Here is a 24,147-nt window from a genome sequence, read left to right as displayed (position 1 = left end):
TCAGAAATCAGTTCAATTCAATGTTCCGGATAGGGGGAAAAAACAAAATATAAACATAGACCAAAAACAAATTATAAAAATACAATCTTTTCTTTTCTACAAAACAAAACGTTACTGGAATCACACTGCTGGTAGAACTCTTAAACATCTGGGGGAACTACACAAAAACCAATTCAATTAGAGATGCAAAAAATAGAGGGAAAAATAAAGAGCCAAACAAACAAACATTAGGGTGCCAAGACAAAAGATTTATTTTTATTTTTTTAAATTGAATAAAATAAAAGAAAATAAAATTTGAAATGGAAAAAAGGATAAGAAGAAATAAAGAAGTAGTAGTAAGAACTGGTGGTGAGGGCTTTAATCAAAGTAGCTCTACGACCCTTGAAATCCCTTAAGACCTCTTCCACGGGGAGGGAAAGAAGCAAAGCTTTAATCAAAGTAACTTGTACACACATGCACTGCACATGCCTTTTTATTAACCGAACTTGAATTGGGCAGAATTGAGTTGTGTAACATCCCATTTTTTTCATAAATAAATTTAAGAATTTTTTTAGTAAAAATAATAAAAATAAATAAATAGAGTAAATAATAGGTCGTAAATGCCCCTAGCTATAAATAGCAACATGCTAGGTTTTTTAGATTGACTCCTCAGCCTCCTCTGCATCTCATTTTCGTTTTTCCCCTTCTCCTCTCAAAATCATTTCTTTTTCCCGTAGCCCACAAAACCTGTCTCAGAAAAAATGATGATCTCGGACTCATTCACCGTTGGATCGTCGTGAAATTTGAGCACCACGTTTGCAACCCAATTTCGAGAATTCTCACCGTTGGGAATTTTAAAATCATGTCTGATCTTAAAGGAAAACCCTTCGCATTGTAGCTTTTTATTTTCCCGCAGAAACCAAAAACTGTCTCGGTAAAACTATGATCCCGGTTTCTTTAACCGTTGGATTTTCATGAAATTTGGATATGTTGCTCGAAATTCAATTTCGCACACTCTCACCGCTGGGATTTGTGAGATAATATTCGTGGTGAGAGAAAAAGGAATCGCATGAAGATAGTACAAGCGGAGGCTTCAATCTCTTCTCCGTTTCTCTGACGTTCGAGAATTCTATCGGAGCAGTCGGAGGAAAAACTTGAGGAATCTCAGGGAACCACTATAGATGCCGCTATCATTGTCGGAAGACACGTGAGTCCGCTTAGAGGTAAGGGATGAGTTATTCACAATTGGGAACTAGTGAGAACATGTGTAGGGATCCTTAGAGATATCAATTGGAATGAGTTTTTGAGTGTTTTTGCAATTTCATTTTATCCTTATAATTATTACAGTGAATTATATATGTTTGACAAACCAATTGTTGTGAAATTGATATGCTATTGTGTTGAGCGTGAACCCTATAAATTGAGTACTTTTTCTAATTAATATGAATTGATAAAATAAAGTAAGGAGAAATTTAGAGAGATATTGATTTTGTATTTTCTCTTTTTCTTGCTATTTAGGTTTTTATATATAATTTAAAAAATTAATATCATAATTGAAACTGGCCAAAGTGTTCATATAATTATTTAGAATTTGTGCATTGAAAGCTTACTTTGAAATTTGTGATTTAATATGATGTATGCTAGTTTATATATATAGAGGTAGTTATTTATATTAATAATTTATGTAAATAATATTGTAGAGTGTTATAGTATGATTCCAAAAATTATTAAGTGTTGGAATTTGAGAATATTATGGTTAAATTTTATGAACATGTGTATGTTGTACCTTATGAATATTGTTGGGAATGTTATGAGATGGTTGATGTGATGTTATGAGATGTTAAAGTGTGGACATGATATTCGATTGTGAATAAGTGGATGTGTTAACATTTGATGTTACATTAATTATATCGTGAGCTATGAATTATACAATAACCCGACCAGTGTTTATGCGCAGTGTTAAAGAGAAAGTGTAGGTTCCTAGTTAGGAACCAGTGTTAAATTGTAGCGCAATTGCGTTAAACATGTTTGAAACATGAGTGTGAGGTCGTGGTATTGTATAATTCATGAGCAGTGCTTATAAATGAAATATGTGATGAATTGTGGAATGATATGTTGCCTTGAGATTATAATATTGTTATTGAGATTGAGTAAAAGTGTAAAGTAGAACAGGTGTTGAATTGTGAGACATGTGAAAACATGTGATGGTGGATTGTGACATTATGAGATGTGAAATTGTGAATGGGTTTTGGTTGTGAATAAGTGTGTGATTAACTCTTGATGTGACATTATTTGTGTTGTAAGCTGTGAATTGTACAATAACCCGACCAGTGTTATCTTGAGAAAAGTGTAAATGTGCAGTGTTAAAGAGAAAATGTAGGTTTCCTATTTAGGAACCAGTGTTAAATTGTAGCGCAATATGTTGTACGTGCTTAAGACACGAGTGTGAGGTCGTGGGTATTGTATAATTCACTAGCAGTGTCTGTGTGCTAAAATGATTTTAGGGGTTGAACCTGAATCAGGAGGGAGAGGCCCTAACGGACTCTTTGGAGTGTAGGCCTTGGGGGTCACCGGGTTTGAGTGCTCCTTTAAGCCTATGCTGATCCCATATGGTTGGAGCATTCTCGCAAAACATCGTGACCCTGACTGGTCTCCCTATGATCTTACTTAGTGAGAGTGACCTGGCAAACCCATTGTGTGGTGTGTCTTGTTATGTACTCCTAAGCGCCCAGGGTGGTTTTTCACTGACATGGTACCACATTGCATATAGGCTTGAGTCTTAGCATAACTGTCTCATGCGCTTGCTAATTGTTTATTATGAAATTGATGTGTTATTATGTCTTGATCAGAGAATGTGATTTTTGTGTAATGTGATTGATGATTGAAAAGTGTGATTGATGGATGAAAAGTGAACTTTGAATGACAAAGTGGTGGAATTACGTGAATTACGTGTAAGTAAATTTTATTTAGTTTATATGATATGTATATCTAGTTGTCTTGTTTCTCCATTAATTAGGAATGTGATAACTCACTCCCCGTGTGTTGTTTGTGTTTGGATCCTGTGATGATCTTGAACTTTGTGTTCGGGGGAGCAGATGACTAGGTGAATTGATTTAAGGAACCTTGTTCTGAAGGACGTCGAGACACAACACTCTGATAGGATGTGGCATAGGGGTATAGGGTTTTATATTAATTGTATGAAGTCTTAGACGGTCTTGCTTAAACCGAGATACCTTTATTATTTATTTGGACAAGTTTGAATATGTTGTAGAAGAAAGTGAATGTGAGCCTTTTATCCCTTTGAAAAACTTGTATTTACAAATGTAAAAAAAAATACTATTAATTAATATTGGATTTTTATTCCTTTATAAGTATATATGTGAGGGGTAGAGGGTGTCACAAGTTGTATTATCTGGATTTGATAAAAGTCCATCGAGTCTGTTAACTCAACACTTAAACAAGAATAATTGCAGAAAACACAATCTAAAATCGCGTTTTCAACAGTTTATTTTTATTTTATTTTTTAGGAAAATAAAATCACTGCAAGAATGAATTACAAATTAAAAAAAAAACAAAATCATTGAACTATGAAACAAACCTTAAGAGCTTCACTAACAGGAACCAAACCTCCATTTGCAAGCTCGATGTAGCAACTTGGAAAAACACAATCCAAAAATAAAATTCAAAAACCACAAAATTAGAACTCTAATCTCATTTAAAAAATAGAGAAAGCAATACAACAAAAACTACAACAGAAAAAAATCAAAATCGAAGAGGAAAAAAAAAATCAAAAACAAGGTTCTAACATTTCTCAGCTTCTTGGCGTTCCTCGCCACCATTTTTAGCTTCAACAGAGGATAAAGGTCATATGGATGTTTCGGAAGAAGATAGGCTCTTTCTGGATGCTTCTAGAAGTCAGTGGAGGCACTCCACACCCGTGATCCTCTCCTTCGTGTCCTTCGCACATGACAGTTTCAACGCTTCGTCCATTTCTTTCTTCGATTAGATCTGAAAAAGAGTGAACCACCTTCTTCAGAGTCCGCTACTCGAGTCAAGTTTGACGTCCCCGAGGTCAAGGTCTTCATCATCGTCAATGCATGTTCATCGCGGCGATGGAATTTTAGGGTTTTTTCTCTACTGCGAGTGTGAGCGTGACCGTGAGTGAGTGTGTGAATGAATGAGACACAAGTAGTTTTGTTGGAAGAGAAATTAAACTACGACGGTCTTACGAAAAACCGTCGTGGAATGTAGGTTTCTAATACGGTTTTTATATGCCTGTCTTTGTTAAAGTAATCTATATTACAAAATTGCCACCGCAATCAAATTTAATACGGTTCAACGGGAACCGTCGTCATTTTCGCATCGTAGAATGCAGCATTTTTAGCAGTGAATGTTCAATAGTAATAATGTTGCATTTTTGTTGGGTGGTATACACTAATACTTTGATGGTTTATAATTATCATTCTCATCATTCTTAACTACTTCATATGAGTAAAGTTGGAACAAATATTTTGATGATGTTGAAAAATGTAAATAGCAGCCTCTCATTAATTTTCATGTATTATTTTAAATTGTGAATGAAATAATTTGTAAACGGTGAAAGATGCACGAATGGCAATATTCCGGTAGTGCGAACACTTGAATACAAATGGGTAGCACAGGAAATTTCATATAATGTGTTGAGGTCTCTTAAGCTTCAGGAGGATACGTAATTTAGAGAAACATCAAATTTCTAATACATACATCAAATTTCTAATAGATACACATTTTGTCTTCATATATAACCGAGTAAAACTATAAGTTTTTTTTTCAAGAAAAAACTGTAAGTTAATTATTTAGGTATGGTATTGCATGATTCCTAGAACAATAATTTCTCTTGGACGGTTTTATGCATTCAAGGGGTCAAAGTTTAAGATCCAAGTTGGTTTGCCACTTGTTATCTTGTCCTTGGACCTCTTCCTACCTCTTGTCTTATGCAATGTACCTTACCTGATTTTTCTCCTTGGTGAATGAATACATAATAATAATAATAATAATAATAAATTATTTATTGCTAATCATTCACTCCTTTTATTATTATTATTATTCTCATGATTAATATATATAACTTGTTCCCCCCGCATCTTTTGGTTCGTGCTATGTGATTCCTAAACTATGAAAAGAATAAGTTTGGAAGAGAAATAGCATTGTGCTCATAAATTCTCATTATTCAACTCTAACAAAAATACAAAGGAACTAGATATATAAAGCTAACTGGCTAAGCTAACAAACTACTAAGCTAGCTATACAAGTAATAGAAAAAAAAAAACAGAAAACTAACAAACTACTAAGCAAGCTGTACAAAAACAGAAAACAGCTATGCTAGCTAATAGCTTGCTGTAAAAAACAGAACTCAACACCCCCCCTCAAGCTGGAATGTGAATGTCAAGCATTCCTAACTTGGAATGAATAAGGTTGAAGGGACCAACATGTAAAGATTTGGTGAGTATATCTGCCAATTGCTCTTGAGTTGAGATGGGAAGAAGGTGGATCATACCGGATTGAACTTTATCTCTCACCACATGACAATCCATTTCTATATGTTTTGTGCGTTCATGGAATACAGGGTTTGCTGCTATGTGCAGGGCAGCTTGATTATCATAATATAGAACAACTGGTTTAGGATGCTCAATATGAAGATCCTTTAATAAGAACAGTAACCATTGTGCTTCACAAGATGCTTGAGCTAGAGCCCTATATTCAGCTTCCGAGGATGATCTAGACACAATGGATTGTTTCTTACTCATCCATGATATTAGGGAGGTACCTAAGAAGAAGCATAAACCTGTTATGGATCTTTGGGTGTCAAGACAAGCTCCCCAATCCGAGTCACTAAAGCTAGTTAAAGAAGTGGAAGATCAAGAGGAGAAAAACATGCCTTTTTCCAGCATTTCCTTTGAGATATTTGAGAGTATGTTGTGCAGCTTGCATATGGATATTTGTTGGAGATTGTAAATATTGGCTCAATCTTCCAACAACATAACAAATATCAGGCCTTGTGTGAGTAAGATACAATAATCGCCCCACAAGTCTTCTATAAATAGTTGGATCGAAGAGAGGGACACCAGAGGATTTGTGAAGTTTCAGTATGGGATCCATAGGTGTGGAACAGGGTTTGGCAACAAGCAGACCAGTGTCTTGTAAGAGATTAAGGCAATATTTTCTTTGATACAAGGCAATATCTGAGTTGGATCGGGCTACTTCAAAACCAAGGAAGTACTTAAGCATTCCAAGGTCTTTAATGCTAAATTTTGCATCCAAGGAGTGGTTCAATTGTTGGATTTTAGCAAGATCAGTGCCAGTAAGCACCAAATCATCAACATAAACAAGGATAATAGTGAGACCAGTGGGAGACCTTTTAGTGAAAAGAGAATAATCTACATTGGATTGTTGAAATCCTGAATCAAGTAAGGTAGAAGTAAGCTTGGCATTCCATTGTATGCTGGCTTGCTTTAAGCCATACAAAGATCTCTGCAACTTGCAAACTAGAGTTGGATTGTCAACTGTCAAGCCTGGTGGAACCTTCATATATACCTCCTCATTCAAATCACCATGCAAAAAGGCAGTGTTGACATCAAGTTGATGGAGATGCCAACCCTGAGAAGCAGCTAGTGATAACACAAGTCTGACTGTGGTCATTTTCACAGCAGGACTGAAGGTTTCAATGTAGTCCAGACCAGCAGTTTGTGTAAAACCCTTGGCTACTAATGTAGCCTTGTGCTTGTCAATGGATCCATCAGCTTTGAACTTGACTTTGAAAACCCATTTGCAGCCAATTAGCTTTTTATTGGGAGGTAAAGGAGTAAGCTACCAAGTGTTAGTCTTAATAATAGAATATAATTCAGATTGGATAGCCTATTTCCAACTTTCATGACATATAGCTTCCTTAAAACTAGTAGGTTCAGATTGTGAAGATACATTAAGTGTGAAATGTTTGTGATGGTGTGAAAGTCTGTGGTAAGAAATGTAGTTGGAAATAGGATACCTGATGGTAGAGGAAACTGGAGAGACAGAATTGTGAGTTGTTGCAAAAGTTAGAGAACAATGATAGTCTTTAAGGTATGAAGGAGGTTGTTTCTGTCTTTGTGATTTGCGGAGAGAGGGTTGAGGTAAAGCTAATTGATGGTGTGAATCAAGTGGAGGGTTTGATATTGTTATCTCAAGTGGGGAAGGGTCTGGTGGATGAGGCATATCAAGCAAAAAATCATATGGAGATGATGGAGGAACATGCTTAATATGTTATGTGGAGTCAGCAGATGGTGGTGAGTGACTATTCAAGTAAGGAAATATATTTTCATAAAAAATAACATCCCTAGAGACAAGAAGTTCTCTTGTTTTGAGATCAAAAAGTAAATGACCTTTGACCCCTGATCTTACACCTAGATAGACACATTTTCTTGCTTTGGCATCAAACTTCTTTCTGTTAGCCTGTAGTGTTGAGGCATAACATAAACATCCAAATACTTTTAAAGTGTTGATGGATGGTGTGCAATTGAACAGAACCTCATGTGGAGATTTTTTATTTAGAAATTTAGTTGGCAATTTGTTTATTATATGAAGAGCCTGTGAGATAGCTTGTGTCCAAAAAAATTTAGGCAAAATTGGAATGAAAAAGTAATGCTCTAGCCAGAGCAAGAAGGTGTTGGTGTTTTCTCTCTATAACCCCATTTTGTTGGGGTGTCTCCACATAAGAAGTTTGATGGAGAATACCTTGGGAACCATAGAAATTTTGCAAGAAAAATTTAGGGCCATTGTCTAATCTAATGCCCTTTGACAGAAAACTAATTTTCAACCATAGATATAAACTATTTAATATGGTTTGAAACTTTTGATTTTAATTTCAGAAAAATAATCCATGTGTATTTGTTTTTGTCATCAACAATGGTAAGAAAATATTTATGACCAAGCAATGAAGGGTGAGCATAAAGACCCCATATATCCATGTGCAACAAATCAAAACATTGTAAGGAAATGGTGATGCTGTCAGGAAAAGGCAGCCTTTTTTGTTTTGAAAAATGACAAGTGTCACAAGGGTTACAAGAGTTTGTACAATCAATGGAAGAGTAAAATTTATTCATTTTGACAAGTTTATCATGAGAGAGATGTCCTAACCTATTATGCCAAACATTGCATTTATTAGAAGGAATGGTATTGATGTTACAATTATAGGAGAACTGAGTTGTTGGTGAAGATAGGATGTATAAGCCAGCTCTCAATTCAGCTGTTCCAATCGTCCTCAAGGAGGAGTTGTCCTGTATGGAACAACCAGTAGGGTGAATGTTTATACAACAATGAAGGTTGACAATCAGTTTTGAAACTAAAATCAAATTAAATATGAAAAAGGGAATATACAAAACATCAATAAGGTAAAATTGATCACTAAAATGTATGGTTCCTGCCAAGTTGGTTTGAATTTGAGATCCATCAAGTAGTTTAACAAGTGTAGGTCTGATTTTTTTGAGACATTGAAAATTAGTTTTGGAAAAACACATATGATCAGTAGCTCCACTATCAAGAACCCAAGAGTTTATATTGGAACTATAAGCATCAAGAGTAGCACAGATTATACCTGAATTACCATTCTTACGAGAACTAACTAACTTATTAGTGGTGTGAGAGGAAGAGGCTTGAGAGGTTTGCTGCAACAAGGAAAGAAGAGCCTTATATTGCTCTAGTGTGAAAGCTACAGATGATGCATCTGCATATACCTCTTTCTATCCTAGAGATTGTAGATCATCTTCAATTTCTTGATCATCCATAGAACATTGGTTGATAGCACCTCCTCTATGCAAGTGAGGAGGGTAACCATGTTTCTTGTAGCAAGTGTCTACCATATGACCTGATCTGTTATAATAAGTGCACATTTGTGTGCTTCTGCCTCTACCTCTTCCACTAGATGTATGGCTTCCACGACCTCTGCCTCAACCATAAGTACCATTGTTGGTATCCAATTGAGCAAAAACTCTAGAATCATCAAATTGAAGAACCAATTGCCTTTCTTGTTGAATGAGGATAGAAAAAACTTTGTCTAAATCAGGGAGGGGGTCCATCATCATTATGTTGGACCTAACTGTAGAGTATTGCTCATTGAGGCCCCTTAAGAATCTAATCACATAATCACCTTCTCTGTAACTCTTAATAATAAGAATGAGCTCACAGGAACAAACAACAGCACAAGTGCATGAAGGAATAGGGCGAAAGTTGTCCAATTCTTGGATTAAATCTTTCAATTTTGTAAAGTAAGTAGTGATATTAGCATCACCTTGTTTAAGCAGATAAATTTCTTCTTGTAAGTCACTGATTCGAAATACATCTCCTTGATAATAACGTTCCCTGAGAGTATTCTAGATATCCGATGCATTCTCCATCCACATGATGGTTTGCAAGATTTATGGATCAAGAGAATGATGAAGCCATGAAACCACCAAGGTATTACAATGATCCCATAGAGTGAAATTGGGATCATTAAGAGCAGGACGAGGCAAAGAACCATCCACAAATTTGACCTTTTTCTTGGTCTTCAAAGCAAGGAGCATAGCACGCGACCATGAGTGGTAATTTCCACCACTGAGAACCTGAGCAACAATCGCCACATCGGGATTCTCATTTGGATGAGTATAATAGGGATTCAACAAGTTTGTAAGAGCTGCATTATTGACAATAGCATTGTTCACAATTGGGTCAGCATTTTCAGCCATGGTTAACCGAGGAAGAAGCTTGAAGAATTGCGATTCAAGATCAAGAAAGTGCAACAACAACAATGGTTGCAAGAAGGATCAATCAAAGATCACATCGAGAGGGAAGATTTCAACTGATACCATGTAAAAAGAATAAGTTTGAAAGAGAAAGAGCATTGTGCTCATAAATTCTCATTATTCAACTCTAACAAAAATACAAAGGGACTAGATATATAAAGCTAACTGGCGAAGTTAACAAACTACTAAGCCAATTGTACAAGTAACAAAAAAAAAACAGAAAACTAACAAACTACTAAGCCAGTTATACAAAAACAGAAAACTAACAGAAAACAGAAAACAACTATGCTAGCTAATAAGTTGTTGTAAAAAATAGAACTCAACACAGACCTTAATTTTTCTATCATTTGCTTCAAATTTCAGGTTTGACATTCAAGTTCCTTTTTTTTCCTAACTTTTAATTTTTGGGATTCACTTTGAGTTAGTGTTGTTGGTGGTTTACATGAACTTAAGATGCTTGCCCTGAAAATCTAATTGAAATTATTATCATAATTATGTTGGATTAATTATTCTGTTTGTTGGGGGGTTTTTGGGAAATCAAGGAGGCACTGTGATTGCTCTTTTTCTGGGTTTTATCTTATGAGTGTTGTTGATCAGTGTTTTTGTTCCTAGTTTCTTGCTAATTGATACCCTTAATTGTTGTGGATTAGTTTGTTGAACCATGATATTCTTGGTGACACTGATTTACTTGCAGTGGATAATCTGTTATGATTGTTAATTGCTTTGATTTTGTAAGATCTTGTAGAACTTGGCTGCCTTTCTGTATTTTTAGGTGAACAAATAATTCCTTAAATAATTAATGGGTATAAATGTGAATTCATAAGGACAAACTTTTAGGTTTCATAAATCAGGGTGCTTTTATTAATTTTTAACTGTGATAAAATGTTTAGGAATCCCCTTTCAAAACAAATAGATAAGTAAAAAAATACCAAGAAAGTCTCCCATAATTTGTTATATAGGATGCATGAGATATTGTGAATTCACCATGAAAGCAACATGCCATACATAATTCTTTGAAAAATGTTACTAATCCACACGTTAATGTAATGTTTTGGCACAAAATCGTGGACCCCTAATTACACCGGCGTGATTGTTTTAATTCATCTCATTCTATTTGATTCGTTATTTTTGGTGTGAAATGAAATTATGTTAGTTATTTAATTTTAATTCATCCCATTCTATTCGATTCATTATTTGTAATATTATTTTTCTATATATAGATATGTCATCAGGTGGTGTTGATCATTCCCGACCCTCGTCTCATGATAATAGTGGGAAAGGGACAAGTGGGAAGAAAAAATTATATGTGGTTAAACTACTACCACCTATAAATAGTCTGTCATCATCTACCTAATCCTCGTCTAGTGTATCTATGCCAATCAGATTTGCGGATGTTGCACCTATATCATCTACACCTCCAACTGAAGGTAGACCATTTCCATCTTCGATTGATGCACGTGGACTGTCCCCGATACCTACATCCACACCATCCCCATCCACATCCCCGACTATAGCGACCATGTCTACTGATGATGGTGTTCCAAATTTGGCCATGGAAGATCCCCCCCCCCCCCCCCATGATCGTCCTGCGCTTACACTTATCAATGGAGTGTAAGTATTGAAAAATTTAAATAATTATCATTATATATCATATCATTTTATCTTTTAATTTTTCATGAATTATTCTATTTAGGTTTCATCCATCTAAGGTTGCGGTAAAGGCTATCACATTGTCTATTAGCCAACAATTTGCTAACCCATGGCCTACACGGGGAGCAATTCTAAAAGATCATCAAGAACTCTTTTTTCAGCGTTTTAAGATAACTTATTCACCACTTAATGAATTAGTTCAATTGTTGATTTTGTTTTATTTGATATGAAATTGTAAAATTGGTATTTTGCTAACTGTGTGCCATTTCATAACTTTGTGATACTTTAGAGAAAATTGGTCTAGAGACCCGAGGAAGAAAATGAAATTAAGAAATATTTTAACTCGAAAGCCTCTCATAGACTTTTTGAGATGTTCAAGGATGCCCGAAACGAAAATAAAAGGCTATATTGGATTGGAGATCATGTCAAGAATGATTTGTTATCACATTGGAATGCACTTGGTTATTGTTCCAAGTGTGCACAGGCAAAAAAAAAATTGGGCATAAAAAGGGTGGGTGTATGCACACAAGGGTTCTATTAGCTTACAGGATCACATCATTCATTTGGTATGTACATTAAAATTATATTACATACTTATTTGTACTATTTTAATTTACCACTTAATGTTTATTTTATAATGTTTCTAAATAGTCAGAAGAGCTTGGTCGATCTGCATACATTGATGAGGTCCTTCAGCAAACTCATTTACGAGAGGATATTGGTCAATTTTTCGATGATAGATTTAGGCAGACACATGTGAGACCATTATCTTGCATGCTCTTTTATTTTTTTAAATGTTTATTATATTTATGAAATAATGATTGTTTATGAATGACAGGAAGATTTTGAGGCTAGATTATCTCAAGTTAGGTCTGATGTTGCATCAAATGTTAGTGAATCACAAATCACTCCTTTAGACCCTGCTGAAGAACACAGACTTAGGACTCATTGTTGGGTTCATGACCAAAGCGTAAGGGACAACTTTATGATATTGGAGATCTTTCTCATAGTTATAAATGTGGAGATGACAGCTTCATGCAGCATATGCAAAGATCTTGCCGTCGCACTCAAGATTCAACGAAGATTAATCGACTAAGGGAGGAGTTTCGTCAATCAAAGGAGGAGATGTGTGTATTTCAATAAGTTGTACTTCAGTTCATACCTCCTGAAGCGTGGAACATTATTCATCGACATCAACAACCTGACCAGCAACAACAACAAGACAACGACCAACCAGATTACTAGCAGCAACAACACAATGACCAACCAAATGAATAGCAGCAACAAGATGATGACCAACAGAGGCACTCTACCAATAGATATTTTGACTATTGACTTAGCAACACTTGTCACTATTGACATATTTGACATTGTGCTTTTATTTTACATGTATGTGTTAATTTAAATATTGACATTAAATAATATAAATAAAAAAAATATATTCCTAAATTATTGATGTTAAATAATAAAAATGAAAAAAATAAATAATAAATTCTTTAAAAATTGGCTACAATACCTAAAAATTGTACTAAAATGGCTTCACTTCTATCTCTCCTCTTTGCCTGCCATCTCATTGTTAGCATGTCAAATTCCTTACCCACAACCAATGAAGTTCTGTTTGCAAAACAGTCTCCGATGTTCCCATCATCAAAACCCATGGAAAAAATCACCTAACTCCACTTCTATTTCCATGACAACATAACGGGGAAAACCCCACTTCTATGCAAATTGTTGGGGCCCCTAAGGGCTCCATTGCTGGGTTTGGGACTATTGTCATGATGGATGACCCTCTATCTAAAGGACCAAGTCCAAGTTCAAAGGTTGTTGGAAGATCTCACAAAATATATGCTTTGGCTTCTAAAAATGAGTTTAGGTTGCTCATGGTGACAAATTTTTCTTCACTAATGGTATTTACAATGGCAGCACCCTAAGCATTCTTGGGAGAAACCCTGCATTGGAAAATGTTAGAGAAATCCCTATTGTTGGGGGTAGTGGGATCTTCAGATGTGCAAGGAGTTCTATTGTGTTTACCACATATATGTATAATGCTGATTTTGGTGCTGCAATTGTTGAGTACAATGTATCTATACTCCATGTTTGAGCAATAGGTTGATGTTTTGGCTTAAATATATTTTTTGTTTCTATAATTTAATATTTTTTATTTTCGTTGTAAATCTATTTTTTTTATTTTAGTCATTGTAAAATGTGTTTATTTTTATTTTTGTCCTTAAAATGTTTTAGATAATATTTTTTTTACTGTTTAAGGAATTATCTAAAATATTTTAAGAATGAAAAATAAAATAAACATATTTTATAAATACTAAAATAAAAAATAAATTTACATAAATGAAAAATATAAAAAAGGCTACATCGTAAGGACCAAAAATATATTTAGGTGTTTGTTTAAGGTGGTTTTGATTGAGTTTGAAGTCTTTCTTTTCTTCGGTTTTAATATCCTTAAGAGAAGATACATCTTTAAAGTTTAAATAACAATGCTGTTGTTTTATTGATGAAAATTAATGATAATACTTTCACTCATAGATGTGGCGGTTAATATTGATTAAGAGCAATATAATGTATGTAAATGTTTCCTTGATATGCATGTGATGTGATCGTATGAATTTGATTGAAGAGTTACTATATATTATATATTATAATACATACAGAGTGAATTTTGATTTGGTTCATGAAATTAATAAAATAATATAATAGTTCAAAAAATTATAAATTGTTAATAATTTAAATTTTTAAAATTCTAATAATCAATCAAATTCGTCTCTTAAATTAAAAAAAAAAGTCCCTTAAATTATAAATTATTAACTAACTTAGTCCCTCCGTTATTAGCCATTGTACCATCTTCTCTTTTTAAGTTTTTCTAATATTAAAAATATAACATTATTTTAATAATTATTAGTGTATTACTGGTAATTGTTTCTAATTTTGAAATTTTTATTTTAATTATGTTAGAATTTGAAAGAACTTTTATTTATTTAAATTTAGGGATAAATTTATAAACCTGAATAAATTGAAATTGGTGCATAAGATTTAAAAATTTTAGTGAAACTGAATATTAGTGGGCATCTTTTGTTTTGTTTTTTTTTTTTGCAAAATGAATAAAGAAATTGTGATTTCATTTCGTTTGCAACTATTTTATTTGTGGTTAATGTATATTTGTGTTTGTAACCAGTGTCGTTATATTACACATTTAACTAATCTAAAATAATTAAAAGTAATTAGTTTTAAAAGATGCACGGATGTACATAGGTTCGAAATGTGCGTGAATTAAAAAAAAAATAGTAAGCTTAAAGATTTATAAGGTGGTCTAATAAAGATATAGGAATTTTTGCTTGTTTATATGAAAACAACTAGTAAAAGTTTAAAATAAATAATTAGGGGAGTGTTAGATTTAATTAACTAAGTAATTTAGTTGGTATTATATTAGTATATTTAAATATAAATTTTTCCTAGCCAAAAATATAAAGCCCAAACTATGGCACAATTGCTTTAAAGTTAAGATTTTTATTTATTTATTTCGGGAAATGATATTTACACATTCCTTTTTATCTTCTTATTTCTTCCTTTTTTTTTAGTTTTTTGTTTTTATGAAAATACCATTGACGAAAATATGTTTTTGCAGTGTAACGAAAACAACTTTATGTTATGTATCTTAACAAGAATGATCAAGATATACCATAGAAACAAATTTTTGTTGTGTATTTTGACAAAAGTAAAAATTAATGGGTAAAATACGTTTGAAGTCCATGTAAAATTTGAAAAATATTAATTTTGTTTTTATAAAAAAATTTGTATTAATTTAGTCTTTATAAAAATCAAAAACATATTTTTGTTAGTTATCACATGTAACTGTATTAGATCTTTCTAGACACGCTTACAAGATACCAAAATGCATTGTTATTTCATCTTTTCCCTTAATCTCATAAAAAAGTACAAGAAAGTACCCATAAACTGATAAAAAAATTGCTTTATTTTTGGATTTTTAGTCACCATAAATTGTTTAATTCATTTTAGGAAAGTTTTAACCGCCACAAATTATTTAATTCATTTGTAATCAAATTATAAGTGTAAATTTATTAGGCACATAAGATTATAGTCCCAAAGTTATACCTGAGGATCAACAAAAATATGTTTTAGTTTTAGAGTGACCAAATTAATATGAAAATATTTATGAGGACAAAATTAATATTTTTAAAATTGTTGGAGAACCGAGGGGATAAACACCAAAGAGATTTACACCCGAGTCATAGATAACCACATAAATAAACTTCTATTTCCATAACAACAAAATGGGGGAACACCCAACTGCTATGAAAATTGTTGAGCCTCCTAATGAGTCCATTGCTGGTTTTGGGACTGGTTTTGGGACTATTTACATGATGGATGACCCTCTAACTGAAGGACCAAGTCCAAGTTCAAAGCTTGTTGGAAGATCTCGGGGAATATATGCTAAAGCTTCTCAACATGATCTTGGGTTGCTCATGGCACTACTACAAAAAGATGATTTAACATCGTCAAATCTACATCAGTTATTAACCGATGTAGTAAATATCACGGTGACATTTTTGAAATTTACATGAACTTTTTCACATGTCAACAACGGTTACTGTAAAATCGCCTTTGTTTCTAAGCAAACTACATCGGTTTTCTATATACCACCGTGTTTGAATTGTTAATATTTTAAATGATTTTTTGATTTTCTTAAAATTACTACTACTCGCGCCTGTCTGAATAAACCATAAATATCTAATGTGAACAGTGTCGTCTCGTTCACAGAGAGAGGTAGCTCAATCCCTCTCCCTTTCCCTCCCCGCCTGTAATGGATAACCCCTCCTTAACCACCTTCCCCTCTCTCTCTTTCTCAATCCAAGCTTTTCATTTTTAATTTTTTTTCTTGTGTAGAAGAAATGGGGAAGAAGCAGAACGACATCCAGAAAACGGGGCTAGGTCGAGCCCTGCTGTCTCGCTTCTACAGGAAGACGTTCCTTGAATCCTTCACCGAAGTCTCCGACATCGACGCCGTCGTCAAGCAATCCCTAGAACCCCTCCCCAAACTCGTTGCTGCCACTTCAACCACTCTTATCAGCCTGTGAGTATTCTTTCTCTTCGTTCCGCATTCATGCGCCCACCAGGTTCCGTGCCTGATGAAACGACGACACCAGAAGAAGCGAGGAAGCAGCAGAAGCAAGAAGAGGCGCTCCACGCCAGCAACCTCCGCGTTCCTCGCCACCCACTGTGGACTCCCAACATGTCCGCTGATGAGCTGAACGCCAGCGAAATGCAAGCTTTCTTGGCCTGGCGCCGCAGCTTGGCGAGGTGAGTTCTCTAGTTAGTATTTGCATTTGTTTGAATTGTAGACTTAGAATCTAATTCAGAGAACAAATTAGGGTTTGTTTGGATTGTAGGCTTGGAACCTAATTGAGAGAACTATATAATGGAAATTAGTGTTAAGGTCCACGAATGAATATGCATTGTCTTCTGTCGAAATAAACTTCTAATTTTAAGGTTAAATTGCATATGTAGGGATTAGTTTTATGGTTATACCTGTTGCCCATTCAAGAGCAAGGAAACAAGTGAGTGTTATCTTTCTTTTGAATGCCATGTTATAGTTTTTTAGTTTCAAGCAGTTCCCCTTAGTAAATATCCTTAACCTAAATGATAACTATAAACAAGCTTACACAATTGAATTGGAGCACAAAGTCTCGCGTTTGGAAGAGGAAAATGAAAAGTTGAGGAGACAGCAGGTTTGTTTTTGCTTTGAAGTTCCAAAATGTTTTCTGTTAATTCAAAGTGCCTAATAAAGCTTGCAATATATTGAGTAATATCCCTTTTTCACTATGTACAATAACCAAATAAATTAGAACAATCTTGATTGGAACAGGAAATTCTTTTTAACATTTTTTTACACTCGCCTCCCCTCCTCTCAAAAGATTAAACTAGTTATCAATGTCTTAACTTAAATATTGGATAAAACACTTAGGTGAAGCTGGATGTGATTAGTTTCATTAATATATGTTGATGTTTTGATGGGGTTTTTTCTCCACTTCTCCCTCATTTTCATTCAAGGGAGATAAGGCTTCCCTTATTTCCTTCTCGGCTTCACATTGTATTATGTGTTTTAAAGAGCTTTTGATTTGAGAATCTTGTTTTCAAGGATAATGGGTCATGGTGATTGTTGTTTCCATAGTGATTATTTATCCATATAATTTGGGTTGACATTCAGGTTGATAACAATATTAGTAATTTATGGTAATTATGTTATGCTTGATTGAGTTTGATTAGTTTTAAAATTTCTCTACTAGTAATTCAAAATAATCAGACTCAAGACAAATTTGTTCAATTTTTGTTATTTTTTAGTCTTGCTAATGTTTATGAACAAAATTATTTGGTGATCTTAAGGCTTGGTTTAGTTTTCCTCTGCTGCTCATAACATAAATTAAGTCATTACAAATCATTGTGCTAACTGATTGAGATTTCTGTGAAAAGGCCAGGAATTTTAAACTTGCTGCCAATTGAATTTCAGCACAAGGTAGGAGTGTTTTTGCTTTGTACACACCCAGGATTAACGGGATCTTGCCTAAGGAGTGTGTTAGATTTGGTACTTGGCAGTTTGGATTATCAGATGCAATTATACAAAGATACTAATATTAATCTTACTTAGGGGGTTTACAAGTTTCAAAATTTTCCTAGTTGTACCTTATGGCAATTAATCTCACATGGCTATTAATTATTAATTGCCATCTTACATGGTTATATTTTCATGATTGGTGTTATGTATCTTGAACTATATGCTTATTATTTTCTGTTGATCCATGTATTTTGGTTTTGAGGAAGTAATCTAATCATTATTGCTCGGAATCAAACAAAGTGGTAAGTATGAGACCTGTCATCCTAATGTCTTTTTTTTTCCTCTGAAGTATGTTCATTTAAGGGAGTTTGCTTTAATTATTTTGAGGAAACTGTAATAATAAATAAATGAGGCATATTATATCTTCATTAAGTAAATGATTTTTTGAAAAAGCAAAATGTCTCTTTGACTCAGGATGAGCTGGTTAGGCTATGTAAGTGCCAAGGAAATTTGGTAAACATTTTGGCTGCTCTCAATGTATTAAAATCAAATTCTTAGTTTTTTTTCCCATTTTTCTGTTGGGAACCACCACTGAAACTGAAAATGTATCATTTAACAATATCATGTTAATGCCTAGGAAAGGCTATGGGATTAGCTATCTTCTGGTTATATATGATGAATTGGGCAATGTATCACTGCTTCACCCTAGGCTCTTTTAACATGGTTTTGTTATGGTATCTGTATTCGGTATGCTGTAACTCTGCACATATCAGACTGCTAGTTCTCTTGTGATAGTTTCCCAAGATTTGTAGTTTTATTACTAATTTTATATTCTTTTGTATGCATACTCACTTATATATGTAGTTGATTTTTTTTTCGAACTTACATATTAATTCATGAGTTTTTTGTCAGGTGGTTTGCAAAAAGGTTTCTACATCCAGATATTGTCTCTATTTATGATTATATCTTTCTCTGGGATGAGGATCTAGGTGTGGAGCATTTTTCACCTTCAAGGTATTAAGGATGCCTCTTTGCTTTCCTACTGCTGCTGCTATTTTGATATATGTGTGCAGTCTGCCTTGATATAGGCTAGCAGGAATATGCAATACTGGTGTTAATTTTATGAAAAAAAGAATCCAATTTTATTTGATTACATGATGATAAGTCAGTTTATTTTTATTTTTTTCCATTTTAAAATTTGATAGCTGAATGAAAATTGACTTTGAATTTTCTGCCATACATTATAAGATTATATTATCCTTATTAGGTTTGTTAAGCTTACATTAGGTTGCTAAGAAATCTTTGCTTGTCAAGGGTGGTAACAGACAAAAGAGGTTTTTTGTTGGGTTTATATTCTTAAACCTATTCTAATTGTAAGACTAGTCAGTAACATCTCTTACAACTTTTGTCTCATCAAATCAAAGAAAGAATTAACACGGGCTTCTTTTTTTTTTTTTTTTTGCAGATATGTTGAAATTATAAAGAGAGAAGGTTTGGAGATATCTCAACCAGCTCTTGACCCAAATTCAACAAAGATACACCATAGAATTACAATTAGAGCTAGAACCAAGAAATTTCATAGGTGATTTTTTGTTAGCCTATCCATAAGCACTTGCTAAGATAAAATCAAAGCAAATCACTGTGAGGCCAACTGAGTTATATCAAAGGAAAGTATGTCTATCATGTAGATGATGTTGTTTTAACAATTATTTTCTTAGGTAAAAGGGACATGTGCTACTGTCTTATGTTCTGTTTCATGTCAGCCACAGATGACTCATTTCTTTTATTTTGTTAGTCACTATAATATTTTTTTGTTTTTTTATTGTTAGGTGCTTCTAGGATGATAGTGCAAAATATGATTGAATAGAGTGATTCATAGAAATATATGGAATGACCTGCAACCTATAACTAGGTCTTTCTGCAAGATTGCTTTCTGAGAATGTTATCTTCGAATTGCTTTGGGTGCCCTCATGTTGAAGTTGAAATGATGCTATACTGGAATTTTCTCTTTAATTATGTCAGAGGATGAAAAATGCTGTTGGTTTTGTTATGTTTTTGTTGATTACCTTATAATATACTATGTTTTTTTCTCTGGACTTCTGAAAGTATCACAAGAAATATGATAAGACAAATTCCTTTGTGGCGATTTATGATAAATCTTGGCATGCTTGTTGTGTTGTGAATGACACAGAACTTCAAAACAACCTGTGTAGGTTTGTGGAAGGTATGACTCCTATTTTCTCTCAATCTGCCTGGTACTGCACTTGGCATCTTATACAGGTAATATTACTTCCATGGTTCATAGGAATATTAAATCTAAGTTCCAACTACACATTGAAGAAGCCTTTCAAACTTTTCCAAAACTTTTGTTTCTTCCAACTGTACTATTGTGTGGTACTTACTGTGGACAACTTCAATATTTTGTCCAAAGTTTTATTATTGTTTTTTTCAGTTGGGTCAGTTTTTCAATTTACCAAAATGCTGGCAAAATGCAAATAGGTTTTCTGAAATGAGGTTTGGCTTTGGCTGCTGTAAAGAATTTTTTTCTGATTCTCTTGATTTGCTTGCATTTTGTTTTGGTGGGCTTCCTGAGTTCCTAGTGAAGTTTGACCTTGTCTTGATGAAATTTTTAGAAATCTATTTTTCTTATAGATTACTAATAGATCAAATAGTCCATTATGTTGGTGTTCAGTATTGTCTCATCAGTATCACTTGTATTTTCTCCAGAATGACCTTGTCCATGGATGGGGAGTTGATATGAAGCTAGGATATTGTGCACAGGTGAGAAATATGCATTCTCTGGACATTTTTTGTGGTCACAATTTTTCCCTCTTTATGCATTCTCTGGACAGTTCACCCTGATAAGCAACAACAAAGCCAAAAAAGGGTTAAACTCAAAAAATGGAATACATAGAAAACTAGTAACACAAACCAAAGTTTCTGCTTCACTTTAATTAAGAGGGCATCTTTCTGGCATGCATGCTCGAGATTCTTGGGGGATGCACTTATTTATTTATAATGAATTACTCTATACATGTGGAGCAGAATCTCTTTATATTTTCCAATAGGTGTATGTTTAATATAAGACTATTCTTGATTTAATTTGCAGCATGAAGGTGCTTCTGAAGCCTTTGAAGATGCTCAAAAGCATATGAAAAGCATATCAGAAACAATTAAATCAAAAACTGCCAGCATTTCTCAAATCAATAGTGATATAGAAAAGAGGAAGCATGAAGCTTCAGAAGCTCACCAAATTGAAGAAGTAAGCAATTTTCATTCTTATTTTTAATTCTATTCCTTTAACATTTTTTTCTTTCTGAGTCTTGTGGTGATATAATTTCTCTTTTTAAAGGAATGTATCAAAGAGCAAGATGAATTGATTCCTCTTGAACAAAGTGCTAGACAGAAAGTTGCAGAACTGAAGTCTGTTCTAGATTCTGAGAAGAGTCAGGGATCAGTTCTTAAAGCAATCCTGAAAGCCAAGGAAACAAAACAAATAGAAGGAATATATGGTCGCATGGTGATTTAGGTGCTATTGATGGGGAGGTTTTCCAATTACAATTTTTCTGGCTTCATGAAGTTCTCCAGCCTATTCATTATTTGGTTCTTCTTTGGATTTTGGAGAGCAAGTAAACTCGTGGTGGGGAACAGTCTCACTCAAAAATGTAAATACCTACCTCAGAAATCATATTTAATAAGCTCATTCTAATATCCAGATATATTAATAGAATAATTGCTACTTTCATGATATTGGTATTTTTTATTTTTATATTAATCAACTTGTTTTTGTCTCTAAATGGTTGTTTAATATTTTGAATGGCATGAATTAAATATGTTCACTTTTACTTCTGGACCCTTGGATTTGTATAACTGTGACTGAGTTCATGCTCTACGATATATTTGCTAATTTAAGGACATGTTGGTATAAGAGTGTTTTCTGTTTCAATTAATGTTTATTTTCACCTATAGTGACAAAAATGTGATAACAATTTCACCATTTTTTTAAAAAGATTTTATATGAAAATGGTGAAATCACTCATTAACTTCCAACTAACAGCTTGAGTTTTTGGCATGGTTGGCCACTTGGTCGTTAATGGTTTTAAACTACTCCCTCTAGTCCTTTTTATAAGAAACAAGTTTTAGAGTAGTTTACACTTAAACTTGTTTCTTATAAAAAGGTCTGGAGGTAGTACTTGAATAGTTGAATTTAAAAACACAGTGATAATAGCAATTTTATATTGGTTTTGGAGGGAGTATAGTCCTAGGAACCTTTTAAATTCTAGTTGGGGAGTAAAAGCAAACTGTAATAATACCCTTGATTGAATAATATTTGCCAATGATTGATGATCTATTTGGTTCGGTAATGTTTTTGGTGTGCTGATAATACTTAAAATGGATGTTTGTTTGATAAATATAATTAGGATATCATTTCTTTTTTCAGGAGAAGCAAGTTGATCTTCTTCTGAAGTTGAAAAAGAATGTAAGCACTCTAGAGGGGGTTCCACGCCTTTTTGATTTAGTGAAAGTTCAAGATGAAAGAATGAAGCTTGCTTTCTTTGCGGCACTTAGAAACACTGTGGTTGCTAAAGATCTTGACCAGGTCAGTTGCACTTTCGTAGCAGGATGCTTCATTCTGATGATAAATATTAAGGATCCATCATAATGGTATTTTTCAGATATGAAAATCATTATGCCCGTGATTTAGAATTGTTTGATAAGCAAATTTTGTTGGTATAGTTTTGTTTGATAATGCCTCAATTGGGCTTTTCTTTTAACGTGAACATGGGTAGGGAATCCTCATTATTTACGCTTGCATGATGGGATTTAAAGAACATATTACGAAAAACAAAACACGTGATTATGTCCTGTCAATTTTTTCTTATGGTTAGTCAATGAATTATAATTGTTACGTCATTAGTTAATGGTATTATTTGAGTTAGCTAGACCCCTTGCTAGTTTCGTGTTAACTAGTGTTTGAAGACTATTGGTGATTTGGTAGTTTAATTTATTATGTGAAGATGCTGGATTTTTAGGTTAATAAATTTATTCATAGAATAGTTTGGTTTGAAAGTTAGATAACGTACGTGGCTATTATTTCCTAGTATAGAATTTTAATTTTTAAATTAGCATTGAGTTGAAAAGTTGAAATATTAGGAAGAATGCACAATATATAATTATATATAATTATATATATATATAGTAGTTATATACTAATACAATTTAAGATAGTAATTAGCTCTAGTAAGTTAAATTAGCACGTAGTTTGTGATTTTTCTATTACTGGCTCAAATATCTGTATTTTACATTTAGTAAACCACAATCATGCACTTTAACATCATATCAATATTTGAAGGGGAAATTATAAATTTCACAAAAATAATAAAAAAAATTCATTATTCTACATCAGTTGAGTGATAAACGATGTACAAACCCTTCAAATTCTACATCAGTTGACTTATAATCGATGTAGAAACCTTGTCATTCCTATCCATTCTGCATCGTTTCAGTAATAAACGATGTAGAAATCCTTCAAATTCTACATCGGTTGACTTATAACCAATGTAGAAACCTTGTCATTATTACCCATTCTACATCGGTTGACTGATAACCGATGTAGAAACCCTACCATTCAACACCGGTTCCAACCTTAGAACTGATGTAGAAAGCTCACATTCTACATCGATTGAACTATACAACCGATGTAGAAAGGTCGCCCTTCAAAGACGATTCTCCAATCTATGTTGGTATTCAACGACACTGTGTTACCATCACGCGTCATAATCGATGTAGAAAGACCATTAGAACCGATGTAGAATGCCTTTTTTTAGTAGTGTGGTGATGAATTTGTTCTTCAATGAGGGCATATATAATGGTAGCACCGTGAGTGTTCTTGGCAGGAACCCTATGTCGCAAAGTGTTAAAGAAATGCCAATTGTTGGGGATAGTGGAATCTTCAAACATTAAAAATGTTCTTGAACTTAAATTTATCCTTAAGATTTAACATTAAAAATATTCTAATAAATATTTTTTTTAACTTGAGTCTTTAATATATTAAAATTTTTATTTTAAAAATTTAACGTCGTCAATCAAGTAATAGCGTGATATTATTATAATCATTCATAATATAAAAAAAATCAATTT

The 24,147-nt window shown here is 33.5% G+C and overlaps 2 protein-coding genes and 1 pseudogene across 2 annotated transcripts; all 3 read left to right on the top strand.

The window, feature by feature from the left end:
• Positions 1-12,956: 12,956 nt before the first annotated feature.
• LOC100799538 (dirigent protein 21-like) lies at positions 12,957-13,641 on the top strand (annotated as a pseudogene).
• Positions 13,642-15,727: 2,086 nt separating this feature from the next.
• On the top strand, positions 15,728-16,531 carry LOC106795027 (dirigent protein 1-like). Its single transcript, XM_014763559.1, has 2 exons — positions 15,728-15,851; positions 16,341-16,531. Exons 1-2 carry the CDS (start codon positions 15,728-15,730, stop codon positions 16,529-16,531), a joined length of 315 nt encoding a protein of 104 aa, XP_014619045.1.
• A 26-nt stretch (positions 16,532-16,557) lies between these two features.
• On the top strand, positions 16,558-20,805 carry LOC102666093 (uncharacterized). Its single transcript, XM_041006821.1, has 5 exons — positions 16,558-16,754; positions 18,919-19,020; positions 19,472-19,588; positions 19,932-19,968; positions 20,113-20,805. Exons 1-5 carry the CDS (start codon positions 16,558-16,560, stop codon positions 20,503-20,505), a joined length of 846 nt encoding a protein of 281 aa, XP_040862755.1. The 3' UTR covers positions 20,506-20,805.
• Positions 20,806-24,147: the final 3,342 nt, after the last annotated feature.

This window comes from Glycine max, chromosome 11 (assembly GCF_000004515.6).
Source record: "Glycine max cultivar Williams 82 chromosome 11, Glycine_max_v4.0, whole genome shotgun sequence".
Classification (NCBI taxonomy): domain Eukaryota; kingdom Viridiplantae; phylum Streptophyta; class Magnoliopsida; order Fabales; family Fabaceae; genus Glycine; species Glycine max.
Note: the sequence above shows the minus strand (reverse complement) of the source record. Positions and strands in the feature narration are given on the sequence as shown.

Bases quoted from the DNA above. Each gene is read 5' to 3' on its own strand.
- LOC102666093 (XM_041006821.1), top strand. From the start codon at position 16,558: ATGCGCCCACCAGGTTCCGTGCCTGATGAAACGACGACACCAGAAGAA. The intron at 19,021-19,471 runs GTATTAAGGATG...TTTTTTTTGCAG, and splicing joins GAGCATTTTTCACCTTCAAG to ATATGTTGAAATTATAAAGA. The intron at 19,969-20,112 runs GTGCCCTCATGT...GACTTCTGAAAG, and splicing joins TTATCTTCGAATTGCTTTGG to TATCACAAGAAATATGATAA.
- LOC106795027 (XM_014763559.1), top strand. From the start codon at position 15,728: ATGGGGGAACACCCAACTGCTATGAAAATTGTTGAGCCTCCTAATGAG. The intron at 15,852-16,340 runs GTTCAAAGCTTG...TTTCTTGTGTAG, and splicing joins AACTGAAGGACCAAGTCCAA to AAGAAATGGGGAAGAAGCAG.